The sequence below is a fragment of the Episyrphus balteatus genome, chromosome 1 (genome assembly GCF_945859705.1).
Source record: "Episyrphus balteatus chromosome 1, idEpiBalt1.1, whole genome shotgun sequence".
NCBI classification, from domain to species: Eukaryota; Metazoa; Arthropoda; class Insecta; order Diptera; family Syrphidae; genus Episyrphus; species Episyrphus balteatus.
The window spans coordinates 87,557,997-87,583,494 of NC_079134.1; the positions used below are offsets into that span (position 1 = coordinate 87,557,997).

The 25,498-nt window shown below is 28.5% G+C and overlaps 2 protein-coding genes across 3 annotated transcripts in view; both read left to right on the forward strand.

Annotated features, from left to right (window-relative positions):
- Positions 1–25,498, forward strand: part of LOC129906886 (xanthine dehydrogenase) — a 148,849-nt gene that overhangs the window by 52,451 nt on the left and 70,900 nt on the right. For both annotated transcript variants that reach the window (XM_055982852.1, XM_055982851.1), the window contains exon 3: positions 25,160–25,428. In XM_055982852.1, coding sequence (XP_055838827.1) covers positions 25,160–25,428 — 269 coding nt within the window. The remainder of the gene's footprint in view (positions 1–25,159; positions 25,429–25,498) is intronic.
- Positions 973–1,057, forward strand: LOC129906906 (uncharacterized; the record flags this gene model as incomplete). The annotated part of the gene is given in 1 exon segment (XM_055982902.1): positions 973–1,057. A coding segment is annotated over 1 exon segment (85 nt), but the record flags the coding sequence as incomplete, so codon positions are not given.

A 25,498-nucleotide genomic window follows, 5' to 3' on the forward strand; every position in this document is an offset into this window, starting at 1 on the left:
GCCCGCGCCTAACATCTTTCTAATCACTTTCCTACTTTCGTATATGCAAACGAATTGTTGCTATGCTTAAGACTATGGAGAAAAACATGAAAGAGCCGAACAAACAATAATCATACTTGAAGGAGCTAGTAAAAATGCTAAGTCTATTCATTTGCATGTTGATAAACTAAGAAAACCTGCAATTGGGTGAAGCTAACCACGTGGGCGAGGTAGCGCAGTGCGTAGTGTACTGGCTTCTGAACTCGCTTGGTCTAGGTTCAATACTCAAGTGTGACGGAAGAAGTTTTTCAAATCAAATGAAAAAATTACTAGACCAAGCACCACACACAAAATGGAATTAAAGGAGTCTGATGATCGGATTGGCATCCGTGAAACAGTACTGTAACTCTAGCCATAAAAACACTTGGTGGTAGCACCTTCAAGATGTTGTTGTTGTTCAAAGATTATAATGGAATTGACGGAACAAAAAAAAAAGCAGTCACCGCAAAGTATGGAAACATACGAAAAAACTGTAAAAAAAAAAAATTATTATTATTATTATTATTATTATTATTATTATTATTATTATTATTATTATTATTATTATTATTATTATTATTATTATTATTATTATTATTATTATTATTATTATTATTATTATTATTATTATTATTATTATTATTATTATTATTATTATTATTTTTATTATTATTATTATTATTATTATTATTATTATTATTATTATTATTATTATTATTATTATTATTATTATTATTATTATTATTATTATTATTATTATTATTATTATTATTATTATTATTATTATTATTATTATTATTATTATTATTATTATTATTATTATTATTATTATTATTATTATTATTATTATTATTATTATTATTATTATTATTATTATTATTATTATTATTATTATTATTATTATTATTATTATTATTATTATTATTATTATTATTATTATTATTATTATAATTATAAGAACTGGAGAGTAATCGAGGACTATACAGGTAGCGACCACCAGTATATCGTTTTCGACCTGTTCGACAACTTCGACGAATAGTTACCAGGGGGAGAAGGAGAAGAAACGCTGAACCTATGGAGGACGCCATAGCGGAGTTCAGAACCAAGAGATCCGAGCTCAAGAGGGCCATCAATTCGAGCAAGAGAGAGAAATGGGAGGATCTCCGCCGTGATGTCAATAGCGACCCCTGGGGACTAGGCTACAAGATCGTCACGCATAAACTAAGAGCTCAGATGGCACCCCCAGTCCTAAGCGAAGAAAAAATGGAGCACATTGTCGAAACTCTATTCCCAACTCATCCTATCAGGACAACTGACAACACACCGGTCCAAAGACAGGATATCCCTCTCTTCAGTGAGGAGGAGTTGAGCATAGCTGTAGAGTCCCTGCAAAACCGAAGAGCTCCGGGCCCCGATGGAATCCCCACAGAAGTCCTGAAAGCGACCGCCAAAGCATGTCCCCAATTACTGTTGAACATGTTTAACAGCTTCCTAATAGAAGGCGTCTTCCCTAAGAGCTGGAAGAAACAACGACTCGTGCTCATCAGCAAAGGCAAAGGAGACCCGGATTCCCCATCGGCATACAGACCTCTGTGCATGCTAGACACTGCGGGGAAACTCCTGGAAAAGCTTTTGAAACCGCGGCTCTCAGCAGCAGTACAAGCGTCGGGCGATCTATCAGAGAGACAGTACGGTTTCCGGAGAGGCCGCTCTACTATCGGAGCAATACAAGAAGTAGTGCACGCAGTCCAAATTGCCCAACAAAGAAACCACTACTCGAAGGAGATCGTCTTGCTGGCAACGCTGGATGTTCGAAACGCCTTTAACTCGGCCAGGTGGAGCGATATTTTACATGCGCTCGAATGGAGATTCCACGTTCCTGCCTATCTGCTACGGATGGTGAAGAACTATCTCAGGGATCGAGAGCTGATCTACGAGACCGCAGAAGGCCAGCGAAGGAAGGAAGTCACATCTGGGGCAGCGCAGGGGTCAATCTTAGGACCAGACCTGTGGAACATCTCCTATGATGATATCCTTCGCATGGAGATGCCTGACGATGCCTTCCTGGTTGGCTATGCTGACGACATCGCCGCGGTGATTACGGCACGAAACACCGATAGCGCGCAAAGAAAGCTGAACCAGGTCATGCGACGGACAAATTCATGGATGGAAGAGCATGGACTCAGCCTAGCCACGGAAAAAACAGAGATAGTTCTTCTGACGAGGAAGAGGATTCCTACACAAATCGACTTCCAAATCGGGGCCGAAGTGATAAGAAGCAGCGCGACAGTGAAGTACTTGGGATTGAGGCTCGACACAAAGCTAACCTACTGGCAACAAATAAAGGCAGCATCGGAAAGAGCATCAAAAACTACCACATCACTGAGCAGACTGATGGCGAACGTTGGGGGACCAACGGCCAGTAAGCGGAAGCTACTGATGGCGACAACGCATTCCATCCTTCTGTATGGCAGCGAAATATGGGCGGACGCACTTAAGCAAGAGAAGTACCGAAAGCAGATGGCAGCAGTACAAAGATGCGGAGCTCTACGCGTGGCAAGCTCTTATCGAACGGTGTCGGAACCAGCTGTCCTTGTAATCGCTGGAGTGACCCCTATCGATCTCCTAGCGACAGAAAGGAAGTATGTCTACGACAAAAAGGCGGAAATGGGGTTGGAAGCGGCAGCAGAAGAGGCTAAGCAGCTGACCATACAGAAGTGGCAAGAACGTTGGTGCGCAGAAAGCAGAGGACGATGGACGGCGAGGCTGATTAGAAATGTGGCTGAGTGGAAAGACCGGAAACACGGTGAAGTTAATTATTACGTCACCCAATTACTCACCGGACACGGTTACTTCAACGCATTTCTCCACAAGATCGGCAAAACGAGTAGTCCAGCATGCCAGTACGGGGACTCCCAAGAAGACGATGCACAACATACCTTCTTCGTCTGCAGCAGATGGGCAGCACAAAGAGAAGAACTGGAGACAAACATTGGCACCATCACTCCAGAGAACATAGTCGAGAAGATGCTTACTAGCCAACACAACTGGAACGCGATCAGTGCATACACAAATCAGCTCCTCAGAAATAAGAAAAGAGAAGAAGAACAGTTCCGCGTTCCAAACCTTTCCTAACCTATTAACCAACTAACCTAACCAAATTTAACCAAACCACTTTCAACTAACGTAACCTAACTTCACCTAATCAAAGACTAATATTAAACTAACGAAACCCAACTAATTACACCTAATCCTTACTTAACCTCCCTAACGTAACCTCCCTAACCTTACCCTTCCTAACCTAGGAACGAAGAAAGCAGAGGAAGAAAAGATCTCGCCACAAGACGTGAGCCCAGAATGGGCCGTACAACAGCACCCCTTCTTGAAGAAGTGCAATCCCGTGGTCCCGAGGGGGGGTTCTTCGTGACACTTTTGGAGGTTTAGTCGGTATGCCATTATAAGGTTTTAACATTTTTTCCTTGGTGGTGAGTCCGACACACGGGGAGGTATGGATACCTCCTTATGGTGCGTAACGCATTCCTCCACAAGTAAAGTAAAAAAAAAAAAAAAAAAAAAAAAAAAAAAAAAATTATTATTATTATTATTATTATTATTATTATTATTATTATTATTATTATTATTATTATTATTATTATTATTATTATTATTATTATTATTATTATTATTATTATTATTATTATTATTATTATTATTATTATTATTATTATTATTATTATTATTATTATTATTATTATTATTATTATTATTATTATTATTATTATTATTATTATTATTATTATTATTATTATTATTATTATTATTATTATTATTATTATTATTATTATTATTATTATTATTATTATTATTATTATTATTATTATTATTATTATTATTATTATTATTATTATTATTATTATTATTATTATTATTATTATTATTATTATTATTATTATTATTATTGTTATTATTATTATTATTATTATTATTATTATTATTATTATTATTATTATTATTATTATTATTATTATTATTATTATTATTATTATTATTATTATTATTATTATTATTATTGTTATTATTATTATTATTATTATTATTATTATTATTATTATTATATTATTATTATTATTATTATTATTATTATTATTATTATTATTATTATTATTATTATTATTATTATTATTATTATTATTATTATTATTATTATTATTATTATTATTATTATTATTATTATTATTATTATTATTATTATTATTATTATTATTATTATTATTATTATTATTATTAGTATTATATTATTAGTATTATTATTATTATTATTATTATTATTATTATTATTATTATTATTATTATTATTATTATTATTATTATTATTATTATCATTATTATTATTATTATTATTATTATTATTATTATTATTATTATTATTATTATTATTATTATTATTATTATTATTATTATTATTATTATTATTATTATTATTATTATTATTATTATTATTATTATTATTATTATTATTATTATTATTATTATTATTATTATTATTATATTATTATTATTATTATTATTATTATTATTATTATTATTATTATTATTATTATTATTATTATTATTATTATTATTATTATTATTATTATTATTATTATTATTATTATTATTATTATTATTATTATTATTATTATTATTATTATTATTATTATTATTATTATTATTCTTATTATTATTATTATTATTATTATTATTATTATTATTATTATTATTATTATTATTATTATTATTATTATTATTATTATTATTATTATTATTATTATTATTATTATTATTATTATTATTCTTATTATTATTATTATTATTATTATTATTATTATTATTATTATTATTATTATTATTATTATTATTATTATTATTATTATTATTATTATTATTATTATTATTATTATTATTTTTATTATTATTATTATTATTATTATTATTATTATTATTATTATTATTATTATTATTATTATTATAATTATAAGAACTGGAGAGTAATCGAGGACTATACAGGTAGCGACCACCAGTATATCGTTTTCGACCTGTTCGACAACTTCGACGAATAGTTACCAGGGGGAGAAGGAGAAGAAACGCTGAACCTATGGAGGACGCCATAGCGGAGTTCAGAACCAAGAGATCCGAGCTCAAGAGGGCCATCAATTCGAGCAAGAGAGAGAAATGGGAGGATCTCCGCCGTGATGTCAATAGCGACCCCTGGGGACTAGGCTACAAGATCGTCACGCATAAACTAAGAGCTCAGATGGCACCCCCAGTCCTAAGCGAAGAAAAAATGGAGCACATTGTCGAAACTCTATTCCCAACTCATCCTATCAGGACAACTCGCTGCCTTAAAACTATAATGTTCTATGTCGAAGAAATGGAAAAAAATGACTTTTTTATATCAAAATTTTCGTCTTTTCAATGGCTACAAGACTGCGTCCACAAAAATTATTATTTTTGGCTTAATACAATATTTATGGCCAAAACAAATATTCAATTTTCGGATATAAGGGCTTATACTCAGTACTATAAAGTTCTTAGTTGACATAGAACAATTTGCCTCATTTGAACCCCATACAAAAATTACTACACCGAAAAAAAAAACCAATATCAATTTAACATTTTTTAAATGTCAAATTAACATTTCTTAAATATCAGCCAAAAATGCTCTATAAAATGTGTTTAATGATATTTAAAATGTTAAAACAACATTTTTATTATCAGTATGATATTTAAATGTCACATTTTGGAAATTTTTTTTGATATTTTATTATCATTTTTTCATATCAATTTCTCATTCCAAATTATTGAAAAATATTAAATACAAAATTCTTAATATGTACTAATTTAAAGGCGCGTTGTGTTTTTTCGAAGTAAAATGTATGATTTACTGATAAAATTTGATCGGCACTAAGATTTTACTTCACATAGTTTGGGAGATAATAACAAAACAATTATATCACCTATAATAGAAAAAATAATATGATCATTATTTTGTAAAAAATATTCTCTTTCAGTAATGTTTTGAAAAAAGAAAGAAAATTCTTTTAATAATAAAAATAATAAAAAAGAAAAGGAAAGAAATAGGTTTCATTATAATAAACTAAAACGTAAAATCTAGTCAACATTGATATTTTCATTGTCAAAGTGAAATTTTCACTATCCACTTAAACTTAAAAAAATGTCAAAATGATATTTTAATTGTCAAAGTGAAATTTTCACTATCCCATCTGAAATTAAAAAATGTGAAAATGATATGATAAAATATCAAAATTGATATTTTAATTGTTGGACGACTTTTGTCACTGAAAAATGTTAATTTGATAGCTGTTATTATCATTTTTTTTTTTCGGTGTACTTTTATACTACCATTGAATAATTATATATAGAAGTGACACCGGAAAAAACGTCCGCTATGTTTGAGGGGTGGAGCCACAATCGTTTGAGGAGTGGCGCCACAATCGTTTTAGGATTGTGTATTTGATGGCCGAAAAATCCCTGAAAAGGACTTTTGGTTACTTAGTAACCACATCTATAATATTATTTATATTTGGTGTATTTGTGTTAGTTTTGTTTTGTGCTAGTAGATAGTGTGTTTGTTTATTTTTGTTTCTGTAATATTGAAATTGAATTTATTTTAAATTTTTGTATTATTTTGAATTGAATTTTTATTTTTGAATGTTTGATTCTTATTATTTGAAAGGATTTTGTTTTTTGTTTTTATTAACGACTAGAAGATTTTCTTCAGTTATAGAAGTGTTTATTTAATTTTGATTAGGGTGCTTTTTGTAATAACATCTAGGCCAAAGTAGTAGTAGTAGTTCACATTATTTGAATGTTTTCCACATGCACTGTGGCATATACTTACTATTTTCTTAAACCGCATAATGCAAGAGTAGATTAGGATCAAGTTCATACAATATGGCCATATTTCACATTATTTTAAAGTATTTTAATACAATACGAAACAACCTCGTTTATTTGCTTAAACTGATTTATGTTTGCGAACAAGAACTTTGTTCAAATTTGCAACTGTAAATGAAAATTTAAAGTTTTTATAAAATGTTAAATTTTGAAAAACAAATCTTTTCGCCGCATTTTTGGCCTATTTTGACCGCAAATGCAAGACAATGTGGTTTTTGGATAGTTCCAATGATTTTTCTATTTCACCATTTGAAATAAAATATTTGGTTCTAAGATCCTAAAACTAGAAGAACGTAGCTTTTACATGCTTTTTATTTTGTCATGATAATATACATATATAGTCAAGCTATGCATTCGTACAGAAAAAAAAGTTGAGATAACAATCAGATATGGGATTATTATAGCCCTGTTCCACTGGAGGTGGTAGTCTTCTAGTAGTAGATTTTTTGTTTAATCTAGTACTATCATCTACCTACTCATGCTCTTCTTCTCGAGTGGATACGATTTGTATTGAATTCGTTGAAAGTGCGTTCCATTGAAAATCGCTAGTAAACTACTAGTAGTACTTTGCCACCTCCCAAAGGAACAGGGCTTATAATAGAAAATGCAAAAAAGTGGGTCACGGAATTTCCGTTTGTCTGTCTGTCAGTCTGTCTGTCTACAGCTAAACGGATCTACCGTTAAAATCAAACTTGGTATGAAGCATTTTTTGGAGACTCTCCAGAGGGGTTCTTAGAACTAATTTTTTTTACCAAAAATAACGATACCTGTCATATACCAATTTCGGAAATGTTTAATTTTCTCGAAAACGGTACCAGTGATTTTGGTTAAAAAAAATATATATAATATATATAATGGGCAAACATGGAAATTTTTAAAAATTATTGTTATTATCAACGAATTTTTTATACAACAGCATTTATATGTGCCCATGATTATGAAAGTGGACTAAGTCACTTTTTGCATTGTTTGAAGATAAACTTACATAATAATTTTCTTATAACGATTTAATTATATTTGTTTTATGAAAGCGCTAGAGGAGCAATAAAGAAGTTTATTTACTACAATTTCGCTTTCAAATAAACTTTAAATAATAATTATTTTTAGGCTAGATTTGATGCCATTTTTAGGAGTGACTTAGTCCACTTTCATAATTAAGGGCACATATAGTCATGAATTAAAGTTATCAGGTGTAGGTTAGCCTTATAGTAATTAAATGTTTAAGAGTGGTCGAATTTTCGGTATTCGGCCGAATCATTATTCGCAGCATCTCTAGATGGTACCGTTAAAAAATTTCAATTTTCCCTCCTTGGAATTAAAAATAAACAAAAAGTTTTAGCCAAATCGACTTACGTTGAGTTTATCTTAACGCTTTTCTTTTTTTTTAAGGGCCATTTGCTGAAATGAACCTTAAATATTTTTTTTTCAACATAAACTTTCATGCTCTACTTTTTCTTCGGTGTAGACTGTCACATAAGGATTTATGTTGTAATTAAATGCTTAAGATTCGATTCAGCAAAAAACGGAGCTAATTGTTACGCATTTCATAATATTGCCAAAAAAATATAATATAAAAAAATAGCAATCTCTGTGGGGATATGAACTCAGAGAGCAAAATTAAAGAGCAATCACCTTGTCACCTACGCTAATAGGACTATTGAAATAAGGGTAACTTTCATGCCCTATAAGCTATAACGTGCCTAGGATATACAACAAAAATATTTAATTTTGTTCAAATTATCGTCGTTAATAAAAAAATTCTTGTTTTTAGTTTCGAGTTACTATGGATACATTTATAATGTCAACTAACTTTTCAATATTTTTGTTTGATATTAGTGTGATTTTGTATGTATGAGTAAAATTTCCTTATTTTATTTTTTCATTTATAGGATGTCGATGTGTCGATACGATTTATTTTTGTTTGATATTTGTTTTATATTTTATGTGTGAGTAAAATTTCCTTATTTTTTTTTCTATTATAGGATGTCGACGTGTCCATACAATTTATTTTTATTTGATATTTGTTTTGTTACGTTTGTATTAGTGAAATTTCCTTTTTTAAAAACAAATTTTTGGAAAAATAATTTTCTAAGACAAGCCCCATTCTCTGTGGGGATTTTTTAGTACATCTAATTGCCGAAAAAAATAAAATTCTGTGGCGCTAGAAACTATCGGTGTCACTTCTATATATAATTATTCAATGATACTACGTTTCCACCTACCCTAAATCCGAGATTTAGGTAAGTAGATTTAACACAAATCTCGAGTTTTATTCTAAATCTCGGATTGAAAGTAGGTGCAAATCTTAGATTTAGGGTAGCTGAACCCAAATCTGAGATTTAGCCAAGTAGATTTAAAATAAATCTCGAGATTTATTTATTTTTATTTATTTAGATTTATTTATTTAGATTTATTTAGATTTATTTATTTTTATTTTTTTATTTTATTTTATATTTATAGAACATTTTACATTTAAAAATTAGCTGCCGGAATCCAAAATAAATCCTTTTAAAGCAATATTGAAAGGTCATGCGGCAGGTCGATTATGGCTTTTTTGAAATAGTTACTGACAATAATCAGCAATAGTTTGTAAGTAAGATTCACTTGAATGTTTATTTAAATAACTGCTGCGTAATTAGGTATATTTTTTTGCTAATTTGAAATCTTTGAACTTGTTTGGGCATGATGCACTTCATTGAATTTATGTTTTTAATAACTTATGTTTTGACTGTAAGTTGGTTATTTTCATATACCGTACCTACTCATTACTATAATGTTGTATGTCGAACATAGAACAAAAAAAATCAACTGGAAATGCAAGGAAATCAAATAAATGTTCTATGTCAAAACAGAAAAACGTTAATTAAACAGATTTTCAGCATAAAAAAAGAAATTTTAGCATTTGAATCGATAGATTATCCACCTACGGAAGTTAATTTACTATTTTCATGCAAAAAAACATAAATAAAGAGTGAAATTCAGATACTCCAAACTTTGTAGTCAATTTTCTCGAAACATTTTTTTGAAACATAGAACATTATAGTTTTGAGGCAGCGAACTGACAACACACCGGTCCAAAGACAGGATATCCCTCTCTTCAGTGAGGAGGAGTTGAGCATAGCTGTAGAGTCCCTGCAAAACCGAAGAGCTCCGGGCCCCGATGGAATCCCCACAGAAGTCCTGAAAGCGACCGCCAAAGCATGTCCCCAATTACTGTTGAACATGTTTAACAGCTTCCTAATAGAAGGCGTCTTCCCTAAGAGCTGAAACAACGACTCGTGCTCATCAGCAAAGGCAAAGGAGACCCGGATTCCCCATCGGCATACAGACCTCTGTGCATGCTAGACACTGCGGGGAAACTCCTGGAAAAGCTTTTGAAACCGCGGCTCTCAGCAGCAGTACAAGCGTCGGGCGATCTATCAGAGAGACAGTACGGTTTCCGGAGAGGCCGCTCTACTATCGGAGCAATACAAGAAGTAGTGCACGCAGTCCAAATTGCCCAACAAAGAAACCACTACTCGAAGGAGATCGTCTTGCTGGCAACGCTGGATGTTCGAAACGCCTTTAACTCGGCCAGGTGGAGCGATATTTTACATGCGCTCGAATGGAGATTCCACGTTCCTGCCTATCTGCTACGGATGGTGAAGAACTATCTCAGGGATCGAGAGCTGATCTACGAGACCGCAGAAGGCCAGCGAAGGAAGGAAGTCACATCTGGGGCAGCGCAGGGGTCAATCTTAGGACCAGACCTGTGGAACATCTCCTATGATGATATCCTTCGCATGGAGATGCCTGACGATGCCTTCCTGGTTGGCTATGCTGACGACATCGCCGCGGTGATTACGGCACGAAACACCGATAGCGCGCAAAGAAAGCTGAACCAGGTCATGCGACGGACAAATTCATGGATGGAAGAGCATGGACTCAGCCTAGCCACGGAAAAAACAGAGATAGTTCTTCTGACGAGGAAGAGGATTCCTACACAAATCGACTTCCAAATCGGGGCCGAAGTGATAAGAAGCAGCGCGACAGTGAAGTACTTGGGATTGAGGCTCGACACAAAGCTAACCTACTGGCAACAAATAAAGGCAGCATCGGAAAGAGCATCAAAAACTACCACATCACTGAGCAGACTGATGGCGAACGTTGGGGGACCAACGGCCAGTAAGCGGAAGCTACTGATGGCGACAACGCATTCCATCCTTCTGTATGGCAGCGAAATATGGGCGGACGCACTTAAGCAAGAGAAGTACCGAAAGCAGATGGCAGCAGTACAAAGATGCGGAGCTCTACGCGTGGCAAGCTCTTATCGAACGGTGTCGGAACCAGCTGTCCTTGTAATCGCTGGAGTGACCCCTATCGATCTCCTAGCGACAGAAAGGAAGTATGTCTACGACAAAAAGGCGGAAATGGGGTTGGAAGCGGCAGCAGAAGAGGCTAAGCAGCTGACCATACAGAAGTGGCAAGAACGTTGGTGCGCAGAAAGCAGAGGACGATGGACGGCGAGGCTGATTAGAAATGTGGCTGAGTGGAAAGACCGGAAACACGGTGAAGTTAATTATTACGTCACCCAATTACTCACCGGACACGGTTACTTCAACGCATTTCTCCACAAGATCGGCAAAACGAGTAGTCCAGCATGCCAGTACGGGGACTCCCAAGAAGACGATGCACAACATACCTTCTTCGTCTGCAGCAGATGGGCAGCACAAAGAGAAGAACTGGAGACAAACATTGGCACCATCACTCCAGAGAACATAGTCGAGAAGATGCTTACTAGCCAACACAACTGGAACGCGATCAGTGCATACACAAATCAGCTCCTCAGAAATAAGAAAAGAGAAGAAGAACAGTTCCGCGTTCCAAACCTTTCCTAACCTATTAACCAACTAACCTAACCAAATTTAACCAAACCACTTTCAACTAACGTAACCTAACTTCACCTAATCAAAGACTAATATTAAACTAACGAAACCCAACTAATTACACCTAATCCTTACTTAACCTCCCTAACGTAACCTCCCTAACCTTACCCTTCCTAACCTAGGAACGAAGAAAGCAGAGGAAGAAAAGATCTCGCCACAAGACATGAGCCCAGAATGGGCCGTACAACAGCACCCCTTCTTGAAGAAGTGCAATCCCGTGGTCCCGAGGGGGGGTTCTTCGTGACACTTTTGGAGGTTTAGTCGGTATGCCATTATAAGGTTTTAACATTTTTTCCTTGGTGGTGAGTCCGACACACGGGGAGGTATGGATACCTCCTTATGGTGCGTAACGCATTCCTCCACAAGTAAAGTAAAAAAAAAAAAAAAAAAAAAAAAAAAAAAAAAAAAAAAAAAAAAAATTATTATCATTATTATTATTATTATTATTATTATTATTATTATTATTATTATTATTATTATTATTATTATTATTATTATTATTATTATTATTATTATTATTATTATTATTATTATTATTATTATTATTATTATTATTATTATTATTATTATTATTATTATTATTATTATTATTATTATTATTATTATTATTATTATTATTATTATTATTATTATTATTATTATTATTATTATTATTATTATTATTATTATTATTATTATTATTATTATTATTATTATTATTATTATTATTATTATTATTATTATTATTATTATTATTATTATTATTATTATTATTATTATTATTATTATTATTATTATTATTATTATTATTATTATTATTATTATTATTATTATTATTATTATTATTATTATTATTATTATTATTATTATTATTATTATTATTATTATTATTATTATTATTATTATTATTATTATTATTATTATTATTATTATTATTATTATTATTATTATTATTATTATTATTATTATTATTATTATTATTATTATTATTATTATTATTATTATTATTATTATTATTATTATTATTATTATTATTATTATTATTATTATTATTATTATTATTATTATTATTATTATTATTATTATTATTATTATTATTATTATTATTATTATTATTATTATTATTATTATTATTATTATTATTATTATTATTATTATTATTATTATTATTATTATTATTATTATTATTATTATTATTATTATTATTATTATTATTATTATTATTATTATTATTATTATTATTATTATTATTATTATTATTATTATTATTATTATTATTATTATTATTATTATTATTATTATTATTATTATTATTATTATTATTATTATTATTATTATTATTATTATTATTATTATTATTATTATTATTATTATTATTATTATTATTATTATTATTATTATTATTATTATTATTATTATTATTATTATTATTATTATTATTATTATTATTATTATTATTATTATTATTATTATTATTATTATTATTATTATTATTATTATTATTATTATTATTATTATTATTATTATTATTATTATTATTATTATTATTATTATTATTATTATTATTATTATTATTATTATTATTATTATTATTATTATTATTATTATTATTATTATTATTATTATTATTATTATTATTATTATTATTATTATTATTATTATTATTATTATTATTATTATTATTATTATTATTATTATTATTATTATTATTATTATTATTATTATTATTATTATTATTATTATTATTATTATTATTATTATTATTATTATTATTATTATTATTATTATTATTATTATTATTATTATTATTATTATTATTATTATTATTATTATTATTATTATTATTATTATTATTATTATTATTATTATTATTATTATTATTATTATTATTATTATTATTATTATTATTATTATTATTATTATTATTATTATTATTATTATTATTATTATTATTATTATTATTATTATTATTATTATTATTATTATTATTATTATTATTATTATTATTATTATTATTATTATTATTATTATTATTATTATTATTATTATTATTATTATTATTATTATTATTATTATTATTATTATTATTATTATTATTATTATTATTATTATTATTATTATTATTATTATTATTATTATTATTATTATTATTATTATTATTATTATTATTATTATTATTATTATTATTATTATTATTATTATTATTATTATTATTATTATTATTATTATTATTATTATTATTATTATTATTATTATTATTATTATTATTATTATTATTATTATTATTATTATTATTATTATTATTATTATTATTATTATTATTATTATTATTATTATTATTATTATTATTATTATTATTATTATTATTATTATTATTATTATTATTATTATTATTATTATTATTATTATTATTATTATTATTATTATTATTATTATTATTATTATTATTATTATTATTATTATTATTATTATTATTATTATTATTATTATTATTATTATTATTATTATTATTATTATTATTATTATTATTATTATTATTATTATTATTATTATTATTATTATTATTATTATTATTATTATTATTATTATTATTATTATTATTATTATTATTATTATTATTATTATTATTATTATTATTATTATTATTATTATTATTATTATTATTATTATTATTATTATTATTATTATTATTATTATTATTATTATTATTATTATTATTATTATTATTATTATTATTATTATTATTATTATTATTATTATTATTATTATTATTATTATTATTATTATTATTATTATTATTATTATTATTATTATTATTATTATTATTATTATTATTATTATTATTATTATTATTATTATTATTATTATTATTATTATTATTATTATTATTATTATTATTATTATTATTATTATTATTATTATTATTATTATTATTATTATTATTATTATTATTATTATTATTATTATTATTATTATTATTATTATTATTATTATTATTATTATTATTATTATTATTATTATTATTATTATTATTATTATTATTATTATTATTATTATTATTATTATTATTATTATTATTATTATTATTATTATTATTATTATTATTATTATTATTATTATTATTATTATTATTATTATTATTATTATTATTATTATTATTATTATTATTATTATTATTATTATTATTATTATTATTATTATTATTATTATTATTATTATTATTATTATTATTATTATTATTATTATTATTATTATTATTATTATTATTATTATTATTATTATTATTATTATTATTATTATTATTATTATTATTATTATTATTATTATTATTATTATTATTATTATTATTATTATTATTATTATTATTATTATTATTATTATTATTATTATTATTATTATTATTATTATTATTATTATTATTATTATTATTATTATTATTATTATTATTATTATTATTATTATTATTATTATTATTATTATTATTATTATTATTATTATTATTATTATTATTATTATTATTATTATTATTATTATTATTATTATTATTATTATTATTATTATTATTATTATAAAACATATAAGAACAAAATTAAATAAAATACAGAAAAAAAAAGAAAAATTAAATAAAACTTAATGTTAGATACAAAAAATTGAATAAATTAAATAAAGTTAACAATTATAACCAGGGATAGGATTTTGTGGACCTAAAAACTTAAAAAGAGGCAAAATTAAACTCCAAAAAAGGCATAAAAAGGCATTTATTGAGAGAAAGCATGTAATATAAAAATAAATTGTAGTAATTTTGAACAATCATGAGTTTTTTTTTAATTTTCAGTTAACAAGCGCCTGCGATTGTTCCTTAATGGATTTCCACGAGTCGATTTTTGGCGTTCGGCGAAGCTTTTCAACTCGTGTGAACGTAAGCTGCAAGTCTTGGCCTAAGAGTGGTTTAAAGGAGCTAAAGATTAAATTAATTAATTAAAGCACTCGGCATCACACACATAAACATTTGCCGGGAGCTCTAGATTTGTGTCCCCATTTATTACTCAATTTACTTGTTCAACTCCCTGGAGTCCCTTATTGCCCAAAAAAACTGATTTGTACTTCTCAACAACATCTTTTGCGACTGCCCGCTCTTGATTGCCAAAATCTGTAGAACTTCTCCAATCGAATATTGTAAATTGAGTAAGTTAGCTTTTGAACCCTAATACGTGTCGGTTGCCGGCCGCGCAGTAGAACATAGAAGGCAATAATAGTAGCAATAGCTGCTGACAAACAAGTTGCATAGGTAGATTTTTTCACTCGAATTTTGTTTGTGTGGGGTAATTAGTGAATCCTTAATATAGATATATTGAATAAGTAGTAAGTATATTGAGTAAGTAAGCTTTTTGTTTTTTATTTGAAAGTTTTATGTGTAGGCATTACTTTAAAGACGCTAAAAAGATAAAAAACATAGAAAAATGCAAAAAAGGCAATAACAAGACAAAGGCAAAAAAAGGCATTAACGAAAGAATAGGCAAAATAAAATACATATATTTGGCACGAGGGGAACGTGAAACGTGTTTGTTTTTAATCTATAGTGTCGTACGATTGAGCAAGAAAAAAAGGCAAATTCCACAACATCCTATCCCTGCTTATAACACTTGTATATGAAAAAAAAAAAAATTAAATTGGATTTATCTTTAAGCTTGAATTCGCAATCATTCAAATTTTTTCTGGGTTCAGCCTCGATCGTTTCTCTGTGAAAATGCTAGTTCTGGTGCTGCTGATGTTGCGGGAATACAATTCAAGATTTTATGTGCTTCACAAAGGTTTTTGAATTGGCCTTTATTTTCACACAACCATTGAATAATATCCACAGCTAATACTTTGTTCTTCCATTGTTTCTTATATAATTATTACTTTTTTAAATGAACTCAGAAGATTACTATTTAAATATTATTCTCGAAAGAAATCAGCTTTTGAACTAAAACATTTCATTCATAACTTTCCCTTTAACCCTTTCATGCAGATTTGTGATTTCCCCAATGTACCTACCCGAAAAAATAGTTATTTGTTTTAAAAACAATCATTCCAAATCGCATTATTGCATATTTTTTAAGGATATGTTTCTATTACGCACCTACCTGCACAATTTAACTGGGCATTCCCAGATAATTACTTTTTTATTTACTCAGTCATTGATAAACCCTTGATAAACCACAATTGTAAAATTTAAATAACCTGCTTTTACCTTATCCGTGGGTATTGAGGATCGAGTATAATCAAGAGTTCAAACAATTTGTATGGTTTTGTTTGTGAGTATTTTTGTTCATGAGTAATATGATTTACGAGTATAGAGAGAAAACGATCGAGCACGAACGATCATTTTAAAAAAGTGAAATTGTTCGAAAAGGTTCGAACATACTCATTTGGATCTCTGGTTTCTACTATTATGTAAAGATTACAAAATAATACCAACACACCTTTCAAAAATCTCATCAAAAATAACCAAACATTTAATAACAGACACAGTCAAACAAAAATTAAACAAAATACAACACACATTCATGCTTAAAATTCTCAAGCTAGAAATCAAACAAACATACAGACACCATAATGAAATCAAGACTATATGATATTGAATACAACTCATTTACATCAAAACAAAAACACATATGTATAAAATCACAATTGAACAACAGCACAATCAACACAACTCTCCAAATTCAATAAGCTTACAACTAAATGATTGAAAGTTTTGGTCATAAACAAAAAATACCAAGACTGGAAACTCGGCGGTCAACTGACGTTTGCCTACAAGCTGCGAGGTGTGGTGAATGTCGTGAACCTATCGTTGTGTTCGTCTTCGATGTGTGGTGAATGTCGTGAATCTATAAATGTGTGCGTTTTAACGTCATTTACCAACGTGGTGGCTTTCACATATATTCACAGACAGCACTGTACACAAAAGGGTTTTGGGAGGAAGGACGTACGAAAGTTTCCAGTCTTGGTATTTTTTGTTTATGGTTTTGGTGTAGATAATTTTCAATGAGAGCTAGTTTGAAAATAAAACCAACGTGGAATTTCCAAGAGAAAGCCAATGGCTCCTCTCTTTTGGTAAGAAATTCTCTTTACCAATCTCCAAAGCTAATTTCTCACCATTACACGTAAAAGCTGAGTTAGAACAATATATACAAACAATAGAAAAGACACAAAAAATAAAGACATTGCCAGATCAAAAACAGAAAAACAGTATTTTAACATTCAAAAGAAAAATAAAAAATACACCTCAAGAAAAATTCATCTTAAAAACTTTTGAAAATACTAAACTTATAATAAAAAAACATAAAAAAGATATAATAATCACTAATTCAGATAAGGGCAACAAAACTGTTGTTATGTATAAAAACGAATATAATGAAAAAATGAGCCAATTACTTGAAGATAAAAGAACCTATAAAACAATCAGAACAGAACAATCCCACATCTAAACTCCATAACACAAATAACAATCTTGTCAATGATCTATTCAAACAAAATCACATTAATTATGGACAAAAAGTAAAACTCTTATGCTCCTCATCATCAGCTTCAGTCTTATACGGACTTCCAAAAACTCACAAACCTAACCTTCCTCTTCGTCCAATAGCAGCATTTACAAATGTTCCTTGCTATGGGCTATCAAAACATATTGGACAAGTACTTAAAAATCTAATATCCGAAGAATTAACCGTTAAAAATGCCTTTCAAGTGAAAGAAAGAATGAAAGATATCATACTAGAAGACGATGATTTACTAGTCTCATTCGATGTAGTTTCACTTTTCACGAATATACCAACCTACACAGTAGGGTGTAGTGATTTTATTTTTGTTTTTTATTTTCGAATTGGCATAATTATTAAAAGTTGCGCTATTTATAAACGAACAAAACTGTATACTTAAAATTTTTAAATAATTTCATTTTGAGGTGCCCCAAGCCCTCTGAATGCTTAAAAAGGCGACTTTTTGATCTTTGAATTAAATGGGGAAAAATAAAGTTCAACATAGATTTTCTATTTGAAGAGAGATATTTTAGTTTTACTAAATTCGGAATATGACAAGTACCGTTATTTTTGGTCCAAAAAAAATTATTCCAAAAACCCCCCTGGAGAGTCGCCAAATAACGCTACATACCAAGTTTCACATTAATCGTTCCATCCGTTTAGGCTGTACCTCCTTATACAGGCAGACTGACAGACTGACAGACTGACAGACTGACAGACTGACAGACTGACAGACTGACAGACTGACAAACTGACAAACTGACAAACTGACAAACTGACAGACTGACAGACAGACAGACGGACATTTTTGGCATTCTCTACCATCGTAGTGTGATGGAAAAATGTTATCTCAACTTTTTTTTGTACGAATGCATAACTTGATATATAGTACCAATATCGCAAGTAAAAAGAACGACACTGAAAACATATTAAAAACAATAAACGAATATCACACAAAATTGAATTTTACACTGGAAATTGAAAACAATAATATGATTCCCTTCCTAGACTTAAAATTAATAAAAACAAACAACAAAATAACATTTGATTGGTATTCAAAAACCTATGTCATCAGGAAGGATGATCAACTTCATGTCCTCACAATAAATGAAATATAAGATCAACACAGCTTCAAATTTTATAAACAAAGTGTTAGACATCAGCGAAAATATTTTTTACCAAGAAAACATACAAAAAATAAAATCAATACTGCAAATGAACAATTTCCCTAACCGAATCATCGGCGATTTAATAAATACAAAAATACATAAAATACACAATATAAACAATCACCAAGCAACAAAAGTGAAACTTGGCAACCCTAGATATTTTTCACTTACATACGTCCCTCTCTTAACTGATAACATCACTCTTAATAAAACAATAGAAATTGATAGACAAAAAACTATTTTCGCTCACAAACCAAACTCTACACTCAATGCAATATTCACCAATAAAAAACCACCCATGAAGAAAACAGATCAGCATGATGGTGTAAATGACGATGAACCACAAAGAAGACACCGATAATACAAGTGCAATATATAGTGTTGCCATAACTTAAGCTGTGATATTAGTTTTAATTTTTGTTTGCTTATCAGTTTTTAATGTCAAATATTTATTTCCGTTTGTTTTAAATTTATTTTAAATGTAAAAAGTTTTGTTTTTTAATTTATTTTAAATGTAAGATTTTATTTCAATTTCCAATTAAAACAATGAAAATACAATAGCCCAAATTTAAAAAAGTAAATCAAATAAAAAATAAAATGCAAGACTGGGGTCGTACGTACTTGCTCTTATGGTAAAAGTTGATCTTATTTTAAAGCTTTTTATAAATAAAATGAGGCAAAATTATAATAAGATTTAATTAAACCATTTCCCATAATGTAAAAAAGTACATAAAATCTGTTTTTATAATTAATAAAACACCGTTTTTAAAGATTTTGATAAAAAAAAACGAAGTACGCCATCTGATTTCTTGTATGAAAAAGAATTTTGAGAAAAAAAAATTGAAAATCGTTAGAGCGGTTTTTTTAAATTTAATTTTTTATATATAGAAATTTTCTAACATAAAAATAAAATTTGTATGCCATTTTGAAAAAATAATAAATTTACTTTTAAAAACAAAATTTCGAAACATTTAAAAAACCTGTTTTCAAAAAATTGATTTTTCAAATTTTTTTTAAATTTTCTAACATTTTAATATTACGCTTAACTAAACGCTTTTGTATAAAAATTTTCGTTGAAATCGGGTTAGTCTTGAAAGAGATATTTTGAAACCAAAAAAACGGTTCTATGGCAGGTACCGTTAGTACCTAACCTTCCAAAAATATTTTTTTAAATCAAAAGTTGGGTCTTGTTTGTAAAATTATACACAAATTTTTTTATCAAAATCGTTAGAGCCGTTTTCGAGTTATTTGGTATAACTTGAAAAATTTGTATGGGGGGTACACTTTCTAAGTGAGATATAAAAAAAAAAACAAAAAAAAAAACAACTCTCAGAATTCTATAAAAATCATTTGTACCAAATTTGAAGAAAATCTGTCCACCCGTTTAGGCTGTGGAAATGTGTACAGATGGACGCACAGACGCACGGACGGAATTGCGAGACCCACTTTTTCGGAATTCTCCATCATCATAATGTTGGTTTTGATTAAAACCTCAATTTTTTTTTTCGGCACGAAACCAATACTTGCCCTATAGAGCAAGTAATAATTGTAACACAGTATAGGGATTAATTAATTATTGATTTTAAGAAACTAATAAAGAAAATCCCCTGATGAAGCCGGAGAAAAGCCGGAGAAACATTGGGAAAATAATGAATTAGTTTTTATTAATTGCATTAATTCTCTGAAAGATCATTAAGCCCGAAAACTTAATTTTTATCAAAATTTGTTCGTTTTGCATTTCGAATCGAACAGTTCCGAAGAGTTCTAAGAATAACTAAACAAAAACGTTGTGTGATTCGTTTGCTGTTGTTTAGCCTTAAGTCTTCACCAATTAAGACCATCCTGTCCTTAAAATACAGCTCTTCATTCAGGATTATTTTACAAGTTAAAATAAAAATCGTTTTATTTAATAACACCGGTAACTTTCGAATAAATTGTCTTCCTTACGTCAGGCAAACAAATCGCAAGGTTTTGCAAAAAAATATTGCATTTGAAAATACAATTTTTTTTTTAAATATTGTTTTAAAATTGTACGCGAATTTTTTTTTTTTTTTTTTGTTTTCTTTTAAGACGAGGGGTTACAGGAATCAAATACCTCTGTCAAAATAGTAGAGACAAAAAATACTTTTGGCGTAACAGAAAATATTGAACAAAATTATGCTAGTTCTGGGGTCGAACTACTGCATACGTTCGTTAACGTTTTGACTATCAGAAAAAAATGATGAAACATAAAGCGTCAATACGTTAACGAACATGTGCCGTAGTTCGACCGCAGATATTTTTTCGAAATTTCAAAGGGCAGTACTAATTAATCAAATGCTTAAGATCACTTACTAAGGTTTTTTAATATTTGGCTCTGAATATAAAATATAAAACATATTCAGTTATATTTATAAGAATTTCTTAAATTAAATTTCCGAAGGTTATTTTGAGTGACCTAAGCTTGCTCAAATATTTAATTTGCCTTTAGTTGCTTATATTCTTATCTATCCTCGGTTTAGTTAAAATTAAAAAAATATTTGGATTTTAAATCCATGCAAAACTCTACAACATAGCTTAATTTGTGCCCTATCAATGCCTTATATTAGGGCTGTTCGTTGTTTTCCCGCTCCAGGGCACTCTGAGTCATGTCAATCAACTGTCACAAAAATCAGAGTTTCTCGGGTTTTATTTTACATCGAACATCTCAGAGCTTTACTTTCATCAGGTGATTTTTGTTTTGACATTTTTTTCTTTATTTAGATTCTTATTTCATGAATTTTGTGGAAAATCAAAAATACAAATTTTGTATCCACAAACGACAAATCACTTTTCGCACTCCAAACAATTTTTTTTTTAAATGACAACAGCTGTTTTGATTTTGATAACTCTGAATTCCGCGCTCTGACAAAATACCCAGAGTTATTCAGGGTGCTTTCAGAGTGAACATCGAACACAGAGGAAATAACTCTGGTTGAAAAAGGAGCTACAAAAACTGCTTGACAACGGATTCAGAGCGACCCAGAGTGCCCTAGAGCTCACAACGAACAAACCTTTTATCGAACGAATCAAAATAATCCTAATCCAGCATAGTGTTCGCTAAAAATATGACCACATCGCCAGATATGGGAAAATAGTTGGTTTGAATACCAAAAAAATGTTTCACTTTTCATTTTCGTTCATGTTCTAAAACTTCGATATTTTGAAAATCACCTTACTCAAAAGAATTAAGTAGGACATAATTTCTTGTTTGTTTTGAGTGCCCCTTCAAGCAAGAAAACTGAGTTCAGAAAAGACACTCCGACCTTCGACCGGGAAAAACGGGTTTGCACTCACACACTTGCAACTTCTTGTGTATGAACACAAAGTCGAAGGAGAAATCGTGGTGAAAAAAAACAATACATATAAAATCGGCTCCACGGTTATTATAATTTCCATACTAATTTGAGCCGCCGTGGGACCCGTTTCGTAGTCGAGGTCGGACTCAGGCGGAGTGGATTCGGACCGAGGTCGGATTCGTTTGCTTGAAGGGTCTTGGCCTGTATACGTCGTTGTAACAGGCCGCCTCCACAGGAGATATTTTTCTCTAACTCAATGTCTAACATCTACAACATAACAATTTTCATTTTCTTGGCTAAGCAAATTATATTCGGACAATTTATTTCATATGCCTCATCCTCGCTAGAGGATGATGTATGATTTTTTGCGGATAAATTTACTTTTATATGCCGTCAATTTTGTATGAATATATTTTTTTTTTTAATTTTTTCAATTTTTACATGATGTATGTACCTATTGCTTTTTTTTTCTCATTCTAAAAAATAAACAAACTTTATTTTTGAAAAATCAATTACACTCCTGCTCAAATTTAACGCACATCATATTTATTTTACAAAAAAGTCCTACTATTACTTTATCTCACAGTATCGTGGTTATTTTCTCAAATAAGACAGGAGTTAGCTTAAATTGAAGGTATGAAATAAAATGTTTGTGTGGAAGATTTGGAGAGGTATGCTGAAGTCTATCTGTCAACCCGCGAACCTTTTAGAGATGAGTCATAAATTTTCATGGGGTAAACTCTGCCTCACAACACCTACGGAGTTAGTGAAATCTCCAAGACCTAATTTAAGTCCCCAAAGATACTTGGCTGATATTCTCGAACAGCATGCGGTTCCAATCACCCCTAGATTTGGTCCACAAATCAGTCTGATGCACGATAATGCATGCTAGAGTGGTTTGAGAATATCTTCATGATTAAAATGTGCCACCTTTGAATTGACCACACAGATATCCGGATGTAAATTCAATAGAACATGTCTAGGAAATGTTGAAAAAAATGCATTTGCGGCCGAAAGCCACCTCCAAGCATTCTTCATTAACAGAAAACTGCAGTGAAAGAAAAGTTACAACAAAACCTTCAAAACTTAATTCGTGGAATGAATAGACGACTCCAAATTACCATATGCGCTAGAGGAGACAATGCCAAGTATTGAAAAAAATTATTGGAAAGAACTGTCACGCGTTTCCATTTTTTTAAATTTTTTTTCTTAAAAAAACAAAAATTATTTTAATATCAGTTTTCAGACCTTGAATTGCTAAATTTGGTTTATCTTTTTTTTGGTTAATAATACTGTTGCAATTTAGCATTTTTCTGACTTGCTAAACAATAAGCAAACACAAAAAAATACAACAAATAATTTTAAAGCCATTTCAAACAAGATGCAGGGGTATAACTAAAGAAAAAAAAAGTGTGCGTTAATTTTGAGCAGGAGTTTATAATACCTGTTTAATTAATTACGGCCTTTAAGGCCACCTCCAAAGGAGATAATTTTTGTCATGTTGACGTGTCTTAACAAGAAATACCTTGTGGAGGCTCGCCATTTCTTGTTATGATTCAATGTGATTTTGTCTGAACACGATTGTCTAACATCGAATTTGACAGATGTGTGTTTTTCCTTTTGGAAGTATAGTTTTCTCATTATTTTTTGTCCTTTCATGTGCAAGGTTCTCTCCGTAGCAGCGGACGACAAAATATATTTGTTTGTTTTGCGAATGTTTGCATGTTTTATGTTGAATTAGATATCATGAAATGGTAGGTATCTCTATACTTTTTGAATTTATTTTTATATTTTGAATTAATTAAACAGGTATTATAATTGATTTTCAAAAATAGAGTTTGTTTATTTTTTAGAATGAGAATAAAAAAAAAATTATAATGACCGCGGAGCCGATTTTATATGTATTGGGTTTTTCACCACGCTTTCTCCTTCGACTTTGTGTTCATACACAAAAAGTTGCAAGTGTGTGAGTGCAACCCCGTTCTTCTCGGTCGGAGTGTCTTTTCTGAACTCCGTTTTCTTGCTTGAAGGGTAAGCAATAAGCAGTCAAACACTTTTTTCATGTGAGCCACTAACCACCGGGTGACTGAAAAGTATCATGGCGATACGTAGAACGATGAATGAACGATCGTGATTGGTTCATTTGAAGTGTAAATTTCGCTGGGTACCCCGTCTTACCCACTACCCTGTCTTACCTCCATCTCCCCTATTATTTATATCTATTATGTTGAACAAAAATTCGTTTATATTTAATCTTGTTTTTTTTTTAGGTCTTAGACAGAGCGATGTATCACTTTGAGAACTGTTACAACATTCCCAACGTTAAGGTCTCAGGCTGGGTTTGTAAAACAAACTTACCATCGAACACAGCTTTTAGAGGCTTTGGTGGTCCACAGGGTATGTTTGCAGGAGAGCATATTATTCGAGATGTAGCAAGGGTCACTGGCAGAGATTACACTGAAGTAATGGCATTGAATTTTTATAAAAATGGTGACAGGACATTTTACAAGCAAAAATTGGAACTCTGTCCAATTAACAGGTAAGGAAAGTGTGTTTAGTGAGGTCAACAGAAGTGTATTATCCATATATGTTTTGCACGCAGATAATGA